This window comes from Nelumbo nucifera, chromosome 3, assembly GCF_055504915.1.
Source record: "Nelumbo nucifera cultivar China Antique chromosome 3, China Antique-T2T, whole genome shotgun sequence".
Lineage (NCBI taxonomy): Eukaryota > Viridiplantae > Streptophyta > Magnoliopsida > Proteales > Nelumbonaceae > Nelumbo > Nelumbo nucifera.
This window is the reverse complement of record NC_142651.1, coordinates 75,851,149-75,867,321: the sequence shown is the minus strand read 5'-3', so window position 1 is coordinate 75,867,321 and position 16,173 is coordinate 75,851,149. Positions and strand designations below refer to the sequence as shown.

Below are 16,173 nucleotides of genomic sequence, written 5' to 3'. Positions count from 1 at the left end.
CAGCCTGTTTTCATGCTAATGACGGAAGGCCTTTAGAGAATTCATCATATGAAATTACCTATCTCTTTGCACTTATATTAATCTGGAGGGAACAAGCAAGAAAGTCCTTAGGTCTGGTTTAGGTCATTCCAAAATGGTTCCCACTGACTTTCATAAAGTCAGATTCAAATGGGCCCATATTTGGCTAGGGTTCCGCGAGGTGGAGGAAGCTGATCAGGGGCCCATTGAAAAGGGATATCATGCAATGATATATGGGAATCTTGGCAGTGATGTGCATTCAGCCGTGATGTTTGCAGGGAGCCACATATGTCTAAATATGGGCCAAGTACTTATGGCCCATGAATGAATCACATTCAGCACATCACAAGCACAAGCACAATCACAAATTGATCCAATCAATCAAAAGGTTTGTAAAACCCTAATTAATTTAAGTTAACACACAATCATCCCATTAAAGGCCCAAAAATTAACCAATAACTAAATCTTGGTATATGGGCTAAACTGCAAAAGCATTTCGGTCCACACAGCAGTTATGCTAAAATGGGTTGATGTTGCTTTAACTTAACATAAACTGGGTTTTCAAGGGTGGGCCAAATTGGTCCACGACATGGGACATCAAACCCTTGGTCCATAACTGATTTTGAGCCACCAAAAATGTGACCCATGGGGCTGTAATCAGACCCCATTGTACTATTGGTTTGTTCCAACCAGTTTAGACCAAACTAGGTCAAATTGACCTAGTGTTTGGTGTCCAAAACATGCAACAATTCACAATAATTTGATCTGAAATTTTAACAGTCGAAATTGACAATCAATAACAGAAAAATAAATAATAATCTAGGGCTGCAAATGTGATGGTCCAAATCTGATTCGGATGAACTGCAAACCTACAAAAAACTGTTAATCGCAGATTGTAGATTTTCTACAAAATCTTCCTTCTTCTTCTCTGTGCGCTCTAGCAAGTCTTCAAATGTAAAAAAAATATAAAAACCTAATTTTCTATTACTTACATCAGAACAAATCCTAATACATTTTTTTTAAAAAGAAAAAAATTATTTACAAACAAATAATCAAATAAATAATTCTCGGGTGCGCAAATCTTGGCGCTAATAAAGAATTCGATCTCCACCACATAGATAGCCCAAGAACCAAAGAAAATACAATAGAACAATTCTATAATTATATTAGAATATAATAAAATTAATTTCAGATCAAATCGCCCAAAGTCTGAGAACCAGTTTCTCAGAGAACTACAAACTGCGCAAATCGGCCAGAACAGTTTTGCCAATTTCAGTCATGTTTCAGATTTGGTTTATTTCGGTTCAATACTGAACCTGACTCTGATACTAATGAAGAAATGCTAGATCCATCTTATGAATGGCTGAACCATTCTAGATGGTTGGGCAAAATTTCAAAAATTTCTTGCAACTTTTCAGGAATTACATTCCCAGTTTTAGAAAAACTTCATTTTTCAAGGATCATTCTTGCACCGAAATCAAACCAATTCTGAAACCAAAAGAAAGGGAGAAGTATACTTGATATGGATTCCACAAGTGTATCTCCCAAAGTGGTAGTTCACGCCCAAAGTGAGTTCCAAAACTAGTGTCTGCTATGTTTTCAACAAAACTGCAATCCAACAGATTGGATTGAACTGGGGAGGTGAACACGGTTTTTCTTTGATATTTTCTTGCAAAACTCAAAGGTCAAACTGATTAAGATCATTCACAAGAAGGGGAGAACGAATTAGGGTTTCTGGGGTGGCAAGAATAGAGAGAGAACTAAAAGCAGAATGTGTAACTGGAGTAGTTTGATCTTTCCTTTTATAAGCCTCAAGTAGCACAACTCCTAATCAAATTAGAAGGTTCCTAATCCAAATATTTATTTGGATTTGGACTCTCTAAGTGGATAAGACTTATCCTCTTATCGTAATGGGTGCTCCAAACTCTTATGCAAACCCATATTCGTCCAAGTCACATGACTACTTAAACTGTCATGTGACCACTTGATTAATCCAATTAATCATTGGCTCTAGGCCCATTAAGCAAGTGGCTTGATAAACATACAATTTATCTATAATTTATGAGGTCTTTGCATGGATTGTTATGCCGTTTTTATTTAATTTTGCCCTAATTTAGCTTAATACTAAGAAAAGATTTCAGGGGTAATCAATCCAAGAAAAAGAAGGCAAAAGGTAAGAAAAGATAGACCAAAAAAGACCAAAATCAGCCCAGCCTAGTTATGGAAGCAAAAGAGGACACTTCGGCCCAAGAAGTACAAGTTAATTCCTTGGAAAAAACCCAAGAGAAGAAGCCTAGCAAGGAGTAAATTTTGGCCCAACAAGAGAAGGCCCATTCTCAGCCCAAAAGAGCAGCCTAGAGTATAGCTAACATGTGCTAAGAGGGAGCCTAATTGCAGCCCAAATAGCAGCCCAAAGAGCTAAGGGTGGAAACCCTTAAGAGGCTCTTAAGAGAGCACTCTAGAAAGTTCAAGAAGGGGGTGTAATACACCCCATTCTAGAGGCTTCAAGAAGGGGCAAGAGCTCCCTTGAAAATCTATATAAGGAGTCCTCTAGAGGGGGGAGAGGTGTTCAATTGCTTGAGATCAAGGCTCTCCCACTCCTTAATGTTCGAACATCTTAAAGAGAAGGGGAAAAGGAGAAGGGATAGGCGCAAGAAGGAGAAGGAGAAGGGCTGAAGGAGTTCAAGCTATCAAGAAGAGAAGGTGAGTTCGAAATTGGGGATTTTGATTCAGAGATCTAATGTAATTAATTCCTTTTTAGTTTCAATTTTTCTTTGATTCGAATTCAGCTTCCTTTGATGTAAATTTCTCTCTCTCCCTCTTCCATTCTTTCTTGATGTAATTAAGTTTGTAAAATTTCAAATCAAGCAATCAATTTCTTTTTGTTCATTCGAATGGATGTGATTTGTTCTTGAAGTTTCTTGAATAGAGGTTAATTGTAGATCATATCAGCCAATTAATCTTTCAAAACTCATATCTGAATTCTCAGATTTGAGATTGTAAGATCTGAATTGTTTGAAAGAGAATTCAGATATGCAATTTTCATATTGGCCGATTTGATCTAAAGCTTGAAATTATTAGAGTGCTTGAGAAAGACTCCAAGAATTCAGATCTACTATTCAAGAACTGAATTGGATGCAAGGTTAGAGATAACTTGCACAATTCAGTTGATGATTAGATGTATTTAAAGAAATGCATGCTTGAATGATTAGATCCTTGATAGAAATATAAGAATCATCATTCATGCATAGGATGAACATGCACTTGAAAGAGATTGTTCATGACCTTGGGGTTTCATTAAACCAAGGCTCAATCATGATCTATTCGAATTAGCCAATCTGATTGATTGTTGAATCTGAAGATTGATTTTAATTGATTACCCTTCTAACCTGAATTGAAGGCAATTGGGCCAATAATTTATATAGATTTTAGTTTAGGATCTTTAGCTTTTGAATAATGTTTTGATTTGTTGTTGATCAGATAAGAGTTGACTAAATTAGTATAAGTAATTATTTCCTAAATCCTCGTGGGAACGATACTCTATTCACTACTTTACTACTTGAACGGCTAGTGCACTTGCTAATGCCACAATGATCCGATCAAGTTTTTGGCGCCGTTTCCGGGGATTTTGGGAAGCAATATTAGGAAACATTGGGCATTCTTAATCTGGTCTCAGTCATCATTGCATTCATAGATGGTTTTAATTGCTTCATTTTACATTTTAGCTTTGAATGCAATAGTTGTACTGATTTAGTTATGTTTCTTCTTTCTTCAGTAGATTACTTCCTTTCCTTGTTTCAGTTTCATTTTAATAAAGGTAGATCTGATTTCCTTTCAATCTTGGAGCTGTTACCTTCAAAAAGAAAAAAAATAAACAAGAGAAAAAAATTGTTTAAAACATGAGTGTTGCAGATCTAAGCTGCATTCAACACTCAGATATGCAGAACTCAAACCTGCAACACTTAGTCGAAAAGATTTAGTTGTGTTTCAGCCTTTTATTTTTTTACAAAAAAAGAAAAAAGTATATATAAAATGAAAAGAAGAAAAACGGGAGATCTTTTAAACAACAAGAGGGGCAATTGAGAATTCAGATCAGAACTTAGATTTGAGTTCAGATCTGAATTCTGCTATTGCAGACCTGCAATAGTTCAGATCTGTGTTCATAGGAACACAGATCTGAATTGATGCAAATTTGAGGAAAACTGGGTGTCATAACCACCCCAATTCACCCTAGGGCACTTCTGCTATTCCGCAAAAGCAATTTGGTAGCAATAACTGAAGAAATTTAGATCTGAATTGATACAGATCTGAACTACAATTGAGAACAAAGCTGATGTAAGGTATACTGTGTAATTTGTTTTCTCTGCTCTATTCACTTGTAACCGAGCTATTGTAGCTGAGGGGATGTATGTTTGAATTGAAGATTTTGATGCCTCAGAGATCTAATAAAAAACAACACTTCCAAAAGCTTTTTTTTTTTTTTAATTCAGACCTGTAGCAGACTTGCATCAGGACAGGTTTGAGGACATGTTTCTATTAGATTTAGCAATACTAATTTGGCATTGTAGATGTTCCTTGGTACTCCTTGAAAATTTTCAAACTAGCTAGCTTTGACTTCGGCTATGAATGAACAAAAGGTATGATCAAAAATTTAGAATTCTGCTCTGCAACTTTCTACAATGCAATAGAAGCAAGAATACAAACCTGAATTCGAAAGTGTGTGGAATGAATGTTTTATCTTACTTATTCTTGTAAGCTATGGGTTGATATGGATGATGTTAGCCTTGGGACCGGACAGCAGAAGAATAGGGCTGAACCCAAGGTAGAAACAAGCCTTGGGACCGGACAGCAGAAGAAGGAACAACCTGAAGCACAACAAGAGATGCACCAGTAGCCACAAGTTCTATTCCCTAACAGGCTGAAGAAACAGAAAATTGAGAAGGAATTTGGTAAGTTTCTTGAAATATTTAAAAGTTTATATATTAATATTCCTTTTGCTGATGCTTTAGCCCATATGCCACAATATGCAAGATTTTTTAAGGAATTATCGACAAACAAAAGGAAACTAGGAGATGTGGCTACAGTTGCTTTAAATGAAGAATGTTCTGCTATCCTTCTGAACAAGTTGCCTCAGAAACTTAAAGATCCAGGGAGTTTTACTATCCCTTGTACCATAGGCAGTTTAAAAATTGAAAAAGATTTATGTGATTTGGGAGCCAGCATCAATTTAATGCCATATTCTATCTTCAAGAAATTGGGATTGGGGGAGCCCCAACCCACTAGACTGGCATTACAATTGGCTGATAAATCCATCAGACATCCTAGAAGGATCATAGAAGATGTGTTGGTTAAAGTTGACAAATTCATTTTTCCAATTGATTTCATTGTGTTAGACATGCAAGAAGATGTGGAGGTCCCACTTATCCTAGGGAGACCCTTCCTGGCTACCGAGAAGGCGATGATTGATGTCCAACAAGGACAACTCAGCCTTAGGATACAAGATGAGGAGATAATTTTTAAAATGTCTGATGCCATGAAACATGCACCCTCTAGTAACGACTCTTGCTTTATGATTGATGCCATTGATGTTGCAATAAATGAATGCTTCCAGGTGAGTAGAATAGCTGATCCTCTTGAACTCTGCCTCCAGTAGGGAGAACTTGAAAAGGGAGAAAATGAAGAAATAAACTTCATGATAGCATATCTGAATGATAAGCCTCAATTCAAGGGGAAGGGGTTTCTCAAATTAGAGAACTTAGGCAAATCTCCTGGACCATCAGGTAAGCCATCATCCCAAAAACCCCCCACCCTTGAACTGAAGCAATTACCTTCTCATTTGGAGTATGCTTTCCTTAAGGAACCATCAACTGTCCTTGTAATAATTTCCGCATCATTGAACCCATTACAAAAAGAAAAATTGTTAAGAGTACTGCAGGAACATAAAAATGTTATAGCTTGGAAGGTAGAGGATATCAACGGCATTAATCCATCAATCTACACTCAAAGAATTTTGATGGAAGAGGACAGCAAGCCTTTTGTTCAGCCCCAAAGGCGCCTGAACCCTGATGAGAGTAGAATTTATCATATTTTTATCCCCAAATATTCTGTCTTTCATACCTAATTAGTACATAATTGGACTCATATGTCTTGTATTTCGGTTCAGGACATGAAAAGAAGGCATCAGGAGCAAAAGGCAATTCGGATGATTTTTCACAGTTTTGGCACCGTTCAGTAGTTTGGGCCTAACTCGCGTATACGAACTCCGATTGGGCTGATTCAAGACCCACTGCTAGAAAGATAAGAGAAAAAGCCACAACTTTCATGTTTTGGGCTTTCGTAGATTCGGCCTGCATCGAAGTCAAATCTGGGCCTGAAGTCGGGGCAAATTCGTAGGAAGGCCCAATCCGCAGCTGAAGCCCAACTTGCAAAAAAGCCTAGCTGAAGCCCAATTTGCAGAGGATGTCTAATACGAATCCAAGAACAAGAAACTGAGAAGAGTCTTACCAGATCTAAATTTATGATGTAATCCCAGAAAGATAAAGAGATTGAGTTCATTAGATAAAGAGATAAGAGTAGGATTAGACTAGGACTTTCTAATCTTAAAAGATTAACTTCAAGAGAGAGTAGGAGACCACCCCCTCCCCTTTAGGCTATATAAAGAAGTAGGGGGCGGACTAGAGGATCATCAATCAACAATTGGAGGAATTCCTAAAGTCCCTCTAAAGTGAATCAAGAAGGTCTTCAAGAATTTCAAGAAGGAGATCAATAAAGCTTCAAGAAGGAGGTGGCGGCAAGAAGAAGAGGAGATCTCAGCACCCCGGGCGAATTCATGAGTTCTTTCTTTCATCTTGTTTGCTTTATTTCCTTTATTATGAACTGATTTGTTTTTAGCTAGGGCTGTGGAAAGCTGAACCATGATAATGAATATATTTTTATTATTATGATTTATCCAAGATTGTGATTTCCATCTAGTCTATGAATTATTTGCTTAATGCGATTAGGAGTGGCCATCTCTTAGTTGATTCGGTGTATATGAATGAATCGGGAGAGGAACTTATATACTCGACCACATAGTTCATGGTGTGAATTGAATAGTATATAGGGATATATACACATGATTCATTTGAATATATGAGTTTTTCTTGCACTTCATGCATTTCTATTATTGAGAACTCTAGTCGAGGGATTGAGGGGTTACTTGATAGAAATAGGTTTAATATATCTTGGGAAAGATTAATAAAATTGGGAAAAACTTCAGCTTATGGGAATAACAATTAATCTTGGTTAATCGTATCCATCAATATTCATTAGATTGGTTGGGTGGACCTAAAGCCCTAGCGATTTCATCCTTTGCATATTCGATTGTTGATTGTCCTTGCTTTTATCTTCTTTTCCTAGTTTTTATTTTCAGTAGTTCTTACTCTTAAATCTGAATTTCGATTGTCCAAATAATTAGGGAAGATTGTAGTTCTAATACTTATTTTGTTAAATCCCCGTGGGAACGATATTTTTATACTACTTGATAACTAGTGCACTTGCTAGGGTTATATTCATAGCTATCAAACCCCAACATGAAAGAGGTGGTAAAGGCTGAAATCATTAAGCTATTAGATGTCGGGATCATTTATCCTATTTCTAACAGTTCTTGGGTGAGCCCTGTGCAAGTCGTGCCCAAGAAAGGGGGTATGACCGTTGTTCCAAATGAGAAAAATGAACTCATCCCGACTAGAACTGTCACTGGGTGGCGTGTATGTATTGACTATAGAAAATTAAGTGAAGCTACCCGTAAGAACCACTTCCCTCTCCCATTCATGGACCAAATGTTAGAGAGGCTAGCCGAGCATGAGTATTATTGTTTCTTGGATGATTATTCAGGGTACAATCAGATCCTAATTGCATCGGAGGACCAAGAAAATACTACTTTCACTTGCCCTTATGGTACCTTTGCATACCGAAGGATGCCCTTTGGGTTGTACAATGCCCCAGCAACCTTTCAGTGATGCATGATGTCCATATTTTCTGATATGGTTGAAAATTTTATTGAGATCTTTATGGATGACTTTTCAGTTTTAGGCTCTTCGTTTGATGCATGTTTGAATAATCTGGAACAGGTGCTTAGGAGATGCGAAGAAACCCATCTTGTGTTGAACTGGGAAAAGTGTCATTTTATGGTGCAAGAAGGCATAGTGCTTGGACACAAGATCTCTCAAAAAGGTATAGAAGTCGACAAAGCCAAGGTGGAGGCAATTGAAAAATTGCCACCCCCATCATCTGTCTGTTCTGTGAGAAGTTTCTTAGGGCATGTCGGATTCTATAAAAGGTTTATTAAGGATTTCTCAAAAATTTCCAAGCCACTACCTTGCTTCAGAAAGAAGTGCCTTTTGAATTTTCAACTGAATGCCTTCATGCTTTCAACACCTTGAAAGACAGATTGATCCATGCACCTATCATAGTAGCACCAGATTGGACCCTCCCATTTGAATTAATGTATGATGCGAGTGATTCTGCTATAGGAGCTGTTTTGGGACAAAGAGTGAACAAACATTTTCAGCCAATTTACTATGCTAGCAGAACCTTGAATGGACCCCAACTCAATTACACCACCACAGAAAAGGAGCTGCTAGCAGTAGTCTTTGCACTTGACAAATTTCGTTCATATATGATATTGTCCAAAGTTATTGTATGCACAGATCACTCGGCATTACGGCACATGCTTACCAAGAAAAATTCAAAACCAAGACTGATCAGGTGGACCCTTCTACTGCAAGAATTTGATATTGAGATTAGAGACATGAAGGGTGTTGCAAACCTGGCTGCTGATCATATCTCCCAGTTAGACAAGGTAAGCTCAAAAGAGGAAATAACCAGCAACACTCGAGAAGAATTTCCGGATGAACAACTATACTCAATTCAGGAATATTCATCTCCTTGGTATGCTGATTTTGCAAATTATCTAGCTACATAAGTCATTCTTCCTAACCTATCATATCAACAAAAGAATAAATTCCTTTCTGAAGTAAAATACTATCTGTGGGAGGAACCCTTTTTGTATAAATTGTGTGCAGATCAGATCATAAGGAGATGTGTCCCCAAGGAGGAGATGGAGTCGGTACTCCAATTTTGCCATGATAAAGAAGCAGGAGGTCATTTTGGAGATAGCCGCACCATAGTCAAGGTTTTGCAATCAGGTTTTTATTGGCCTACATTATTCAAGGATGCCCACAGGTATGTGTCCACATGCGACAAATGTCAATGATCGGGAAACATTTCCCGACAGAATGAAATGCCCTTTCCAATATTTTGATCTGCGAAGTCTTTGATGTTTGGGGTATAGATTTCATGGGACCCTTCCCGAATTCTTTTGGGAATAAGTACATCCTCGTTGCTATTGATTATGTATCTAAATGGGTGGAAGCCATGGCTTTACCCACAAATGACTCTAGGAGGGTAGTACACTTCCTGAAAAAGCTATTCACTCGATTTGGCACTCCTCGAGCTATAATTAGTGATATGGGAACTCACTTCTTCAATAGCCATTTTGAGCGGTTAATGCAGAAATATGGAATTACACAGATCTGAGATTGCAAGATCTGAATTGCTTGAAAGAGAATTCAGATTTGCAATTTTCAGATTGGCCGATTTGATCTAAAGCTTGGAATTCTTAGAGTGCTTGTGAAAGATTCCAAGAATTCAGATCTACTATTCAAGAACTGAATTGGATGCAAGGTTAGAGATAACTTGCATAATTCAGTTGGTGATCAATTCAGATTTGAATTGATGTCTTAGATGTGTTTCAAGAAATGCAAGAATGAATGATTAGATCCTTGATAGAGATATAAGGATCATCATTCATGCATAGGATGAACATGCACTTGAAAGAGGTTGTTCATGACCTTGGGGCTTCACCAAACCAATGCTCAATCATGATCTATTCGAATGAGTCAATCTGATTGATTGTTGAATCTGAAGATTGATTTTAATTTCTTACCCTTCTAACCTGAATTGAAGGCAATTGGGCCAATAATTTAGATAGATTTTAGTATAGGATCTTTTGCTTTTGAATAAAGTTTTGATTTGTTGTTGATCAGATAAGAGTTGACCAAATTAGTATTAGTAATTGTTTCCTAAATCCTCATGGGAACGATACTCTATTCACTACTTTACTACTTGAACGACGAGTACACTTGCTAATGCCACAATGATCCGGTCAAGGCTCACGTCCCTAAGCAGTTACTGGCCTATTTAGGTTCACTTTGTATGGCAAGGGACCCCAACAATGACCATACATAAGCCCACATGGGTTCAGCCCAGCCTTTATAATAAGGCTTGACCGAATTCATTATTCACTATCAAGTACAATGAACTCCTAAGTCCATTAGTATGGGCTCTTAATGGGCCCAACATTTACATTAAATGATCATTGTGTCCAACCATCCTATGAAGGCCCAAGGACAATTGACTTAAGTAAGATGTAGCCCATCAGGTGTATAGCCCTAAATGGTCTCTTACACTCAACCTCTCAGCCTATAATACTCGACAGGGGAGGACCTCTCCCTTGGCTGCAAGGTGCAGTGTTGCACTCTCTACTCGGATGGGTCCCAGGAATTAAAACCTTTTGCAAACCCTTTTTCTTATCATATAAATATATTTTGCAAAATAAATCTCAAACATAGTTGAAATCGACTACTAACAGATTTGGTTTCCATCAGAGAGAGTGAAGTCCCAATCATTCACTTTGTCCGACAAAGGGGCTGATTCTGTCATTATGATCACCTACTCAAGTGAATTCTCAGACTGCCCCAACATACTCAGGTTTTAACCCCCAAAGGATCTCATTGATTGACATATCAAAGACAACCCGATCCAACACCCTGTGCAGTACCATAATCGAGTTTAGGGGCTAGGTGTAACTTTCCAGATTTGTCCATCAATCTCTAAGGTCCATGGCATAATTGGAAATTGGTCCGGGTTCAGTGTTTCAAACAAGCACACACTACATGTGCTTCAGGTCCAACCCTGGCAGCTAAGATAGGCTGCCCCAAACTTCTTGGCAGCATATTAGTATTAGCCTTGGCAGGATAAACTCTCCAAGTCTATCCAACGGCTGAGAACATTCTAAACTAACACGAGTCTCATTAGTGTCTAGTTTAAGGAGAAATTATACAGAAACACACCAATCATAACATGGAACAATTATGTACTTTTACTCATTTACACTAAATGTATCATTACATAATTTGATTGGAGCTAAGGGCATTACTATTAATTAATATTAACTTAAGAATCAAAATTAGTTGTTAATTAATTAAAACTATTCAAATTTATTGTTAATATTTAAAATTTTAATAATTGTATTTTTCATTTAATGTTGATTTACAGAAAATAATTATTGTTAATTTAAGATGAATAAATATTTTTAATAAATTTAGTTTTAGTAATAATTTGTAGTAATTTTAATGGGGTGGTTTCAGGGTGGAGCACCCCATCCCTATCTTTGCCCCATAGTCTAGACACTCTACTCCATCCCCGCCCTGTTCCTAGTGTTAGGTAGGTTCAGGGCAAAGCAACCACTCCCCAATGTCGGGTGAGTTTAGGGGAAAGACACCCAACTCTTCATTAAGGATGGGGAATCGTTGAATTTCCCTACCCCGTCACCAGTATTGGGCGGGTTCAAGTAGAAGTGTAAATCAAGTCGTGATGGGCTGACACGACACGACCCACATGTGGCCTACACAAAGTGTGAATCATGTTGTGTTGGCCCACGGGGTGTCCTAGGTCGTGCCTCCCTTCCCTGGGATAATTTGGGGGGGTTGGTTCGACATAACCCATGGTCCGAGCCCGCACGGGCCCGTACTGTGCCATGTGTTGGGTTGGGTTGGTCCATGGGCTTAGCCATGGGCTAGGCTAGACTGTGGACCAGGCCAAACTATGAGAGGTCCATTTAAAAAAAAAAATTGAAAAAGATGTTTAAATTTTTATTTCATATGATTTTTGATGTATACAATTGTTTATATATACAATTAGACCTATTAATGGGTCGAGTAGCCCGACGGCCCAGCCCAGCCTGACCCATTATTTTTCAAGCTTGGATAAAATTTCAGACTCGTGGGCTTGAGCTCGAGCTTTCTTAAATAAGCCTGACCCGATTCTATTACATATATAAAAAAGTACTTTTGTTATATATAATAAATATAATATATATGCTTCTTAAATTATTAATAAATATAAATTAGTTTATTAATTTATTAAATTATTACTAAATTAATATAATATTAGTTTATAAAAGTATATTGAAAATAAGACATTTTGTGTACAATCGGGCTTTGGGCTTGGTCTCGAGCTTCGGGCTTTATGTAAGGGTTGGGCTCTAGGCTTGATGGTAGGGTCAGGCTCAGGCTCAGGGTCAGGCTTAAACATTTTTTGTTGATAAAGAGGCTCATGTTTTAATTATAAAACTATAATTTTTTACAAATTAAAATTTTTATTTAATTCTAGTCTAGTATAAAAAAATATGTAAAATTTCTATATATGTTAATACAAAATTTGTTATTTAAATATTCTATAATAATATTTACCATATATGCATAAAGTTTAGCTTAGGGGTTATTCAGCTTGGGCCTTATCCGCTAAAGCGATCATTGGATTCTGATAGCTATAAATATATAACCCTATCAAGTGCACTAGTTATCAAATAGTATAATAATATCGTTCCCACGAGGATTTAACAAAATAAGTATTAGAATCACAGTTTTCCCTAATTATTTGGACAATAAAAAATCAGGATTGAACAAGAACTACTGAAAATAAAATTGGAACAAAGAAAATAAAAACAAGGGTGATCACTAATCAAATATGCAAATGGTAAAATCGCTAGGACTTTTGGTCCACCTAACCAATGTAATGAATATTGATGGGTCTGATTATCCAAGACTAATTGTCATTCCCATAAGCTGAGATTTTCCCAAATTTATTTAATATTCTCTTTCGAGATATACTAAACCTACGCCCATCAGGTAACCCTTCGATCTCTCGAGTAGAGCTCTCAAGATGGAAGTGCATTAAGTCCAAGAAAACCATTAAATTTAGATGAATCACGTATATATATCTTTATATACCATTCAATTCACACTATGAAATATTCTGTCAATTATGTGAATTTCTTTCTCAATTCATTCACATAACCCAAATCAATTAAGAGGTGACCAAGCTCTTAATTGCAATAAGCACAATAATTCATAGACTATATGGAAATCACAATCTTGGATAAATCAAGAAGATAAAAATATATTCATTAGCATGGTTAGGCTTTCCATAGCCCTAGAAAGAAACAAATCAGTTCATGATAGAAGAATTAAAGCAAACAAAGGGAAAGAAAAAACTCTTGAATTCGCTCATGGTGCTGAGATCTCCTCTTCTTGCCACCACCTTCTTCTTGAAGTTTCTTGAATTTTTTAACCTTTCTTAAGCCTTCTTGACTGATTGCTCCTTGCTTCTTGATTTAAATCAAAAATTGAGTGATTCAGTGATGCCCAAAGCTGGTCCGCCCCCTCCTTTATATAGCTTAAAGGGGAGGGGGTGGTCTCCTACTTCCTCTTGAAGTTGATCTTTACAAGAATAGAAAGTCATATCCTAATTCTAATCTTATCTTTTTATCTAATAAACTCAATCCTCTTATCTCTCTAAGATTACATCAAGAATTTAGATCTGGAAGGACTCTTCTCAGTTTCTTGTTCTTGGATTCGTATTAGACCTCCTCTGCAAATTGGGCTTCAGCCAGGCTTTTCTACAAGTTGGGCTTCAGCTGCGGATTGGGCTTTCCTATGAATTTGCCACGACCTTGGGCCCGGATTTGACTTTGATGCAGGCCGAATCTGCGAAAAACTAAAACATAAAAGTTTTGAATTTTTCTCTTGTCTTTCTAATGGATCTTGAATCAGCCCATTCGGAGTTCGGATACGCGAGTTAGGCCCTGATTACTGAACGATGTCGAAACTGTGAAAAATCATCCGATTTGTCTTTCTTTGCTCCTGATGCCTTCTTTCATGCCCTGAACAGAAATATGAGTCCAATTAGATGCTAATTTGGTATAAAAGACATAATAATTGGGGATAAAAATATGATAAATTCTACTCTCATCAAATCCCCCACACTTAAATTCTTGCCCGTCCTCGGGCAAGACAAAACTCAAGCAAGAAATAAAGCAAGAAAAAACTAACTTTCCTACTGATTTTTAAACTCAACTCTCCTTCCTCTTTCTCCACAAAAATTCTAGGTTAACTATTGCAAACCATTAAATCAACACAACCAAGTTATACTCAACTCATCTATCAGCCAAACCAATTTTTGCTACTACAAACCAGATAGTAAATCAGGGAAAAACCTCTCTTTTTTATTTTTTTTATTCTTTTTTCGGGAGTGAGTGCATTTTATGCTCTGTCTCACTTTTGGATCACTCGGCCAATAGGTGCATTTTATGCTCCGTCCTACTGTTGAATTTGCTGGATAGTAGGTGCATTTTATGCTCCATCCTACCATTGAATTACTTGGTTGGTAGGTGCATTTTATGCTCCATCCTACCAAATGTAGCAATGGTAAAACAACTACCCCATTTACTTAAACCTAAATTTCGGACTAGTTTAATTGGAAATGGCTTTATATAAGTCACGTATGCCTTGATCGTACCTCATTACTAGGTTCACAAAAGTTTTCCTAGAACATTGTTTCAATTGATTTCAAAAGAGTTGAGGTTTTGATTTTTTTTTTGTTTGAATCATAAAAAAAAATGACCTAAATCAAAAAAAATTCTAACCTAAATCCAAAATCCTAAATCCCCTCCCCCACACTTAAAACATACATTGTCCCCAATGTGAGGTTAAATGTAAAGAAAGGGCTGCAAAACTAAACTAGAAATGTTAAAAAGAAAAAGGAAGAAAAAATAAACTTTCCTATCATGAATCAGATCCTCTAACTCTCGTGGTTTCAGCTTTCGGTGTGCTCCCCCATCCATCATGGGTGGGTTTAAATATAGAACAGGGGCCTGCAAAACAGAGGGTAACGGTCTCTTATTAGAAATCGACAACATAATATAATGAGCATTACCTTGTCCTTCTTGACTGTCCTCCAAATAGTTTAGAACCTTCTTAACTTCCTCATCCAAGTTATCTTTCAAAACTCTTTCAGGGTAAGGGAGAGGAAGTTTAATAGCATCTAAACTCAATTTAGGTGTACTCCCTATGATCTCCTTTTGCAGATCAGCCACATCAGCTTCCTTATCATCCTTTTGGGTCTCACCAATTGTCTTCCCGCTTCCTAAAGCTATGGCATTTACTTGCTCTTTTGCATTCTTCTCCGTATTGCTGGGCAGCCGTTCCTCTTTTCTTTCCGACAACATATGCACAATCTGCCCCACTTGAACTTCTAAGTTCTTAATCAATGCTTCAGTGGCATTAATGAACTTAGAGATTATTTCCTCCAGATTGTTTTTTTTTTCTTGTGGGGGCGGCTGTGGTTGGAAACCCATCGGTGCCTTTTGCTGATTGTTTCTCCATGAAAAGTTCGGGTGATTCCTCCACCCTGGGTTGTATGTATTGGAGTATGGGTTGAAGTTTGACCTGTCAGCATGAGAGATAAAATTAGTATTCTCATGGGAAAAAAAAGGACTATTTAATTGACAATCAGAATTAGTATGTCCTATTTGACCACATAAATCGTATGAGATGCTAGATGGTGTATTCATGGCTGCAATACTGAAATTATCCAGTCTCTTATTTAGGTTGGCAATTTGTGCAGATAGGGATGCAAAGGAATCAATGTGGTGTACTCCCCTCTGATTGGTTCGATCATTGCTCCACTGGTAGCTGTTTGACACCATCTCCTCTATTAGGTCATAGGCTTCCTCTGGTGTTCTTCTCATGATAGTGGCCACCTGCGGCTGCATGAATAATAGATCGATAAGGGGGGGTAATGCCATTATAAAAGGTTTGATTTTGATACCAAACTGGTATTCCATGGTGAGGATACTCCCTAAGCATCTCTTTAAATAAAGAAGGGTTCTTTCTATTTCAGGATCGAATCTTGCTAGTCCTTCTCTTCTAGTGTGTGTCATGCACTAATAAATCTGAACCAGCAAGAATTCGAATAAATAAAAATAATAAC

General features: G+C 37.3%; 1 protein-coding gene across 1 annotated transcript; it reads left to right on the top strand.

Annotated features, from left to right (window-relative positions):
• Positions 1 to 5,032: 5,032 nt before the first annotated feature.
• On the top strand, positions 5,033 to 9,597 carry LOC148801372 (uncharacterized). The gene is made up of 6 exons (XM_088900388.1): positions 5,033 to 5,629; positions 5,672 to 5,798; positions 8,086 to 8,300; positions 8,387 to 8,949; positions 9,233 to 9,243; positions 9,353 to 9,597. Exons 1-6 carry the CDS (start codon positions 5,033 to 5,035, stop codon positions 9,595 to 9,597), a joined length of 1,758 nt encoding a protein of 585 aa, XP_088756514.1.
• Positions 9,598 to 16,173: the final 6,576 nt, after the last annotated feature.

Coding starts and splice junctions, on each gene's coding strand:
- LOC148801372 (XM_088900388.1), top strand. CDS start 5,033: ATGCCACAATATGCAAGATTTTTTAAGGAATTATCGACAAACAAAAGG. Junction 5,799..8,085: donor CAAATCTCCTGGACCATCAG/GTAAGCCATCAT, acceptor ATGACTTTTCAG/TTTTAGGCTCTTCGTTTGAT. Junction 8,301..8,386: donor CCCCATCATCTGTCTGTTCT/GTGAGAAGTTTC, acceptor ACCTTGCTTCAG/AAAGAAGTGCCTTTTGAATT.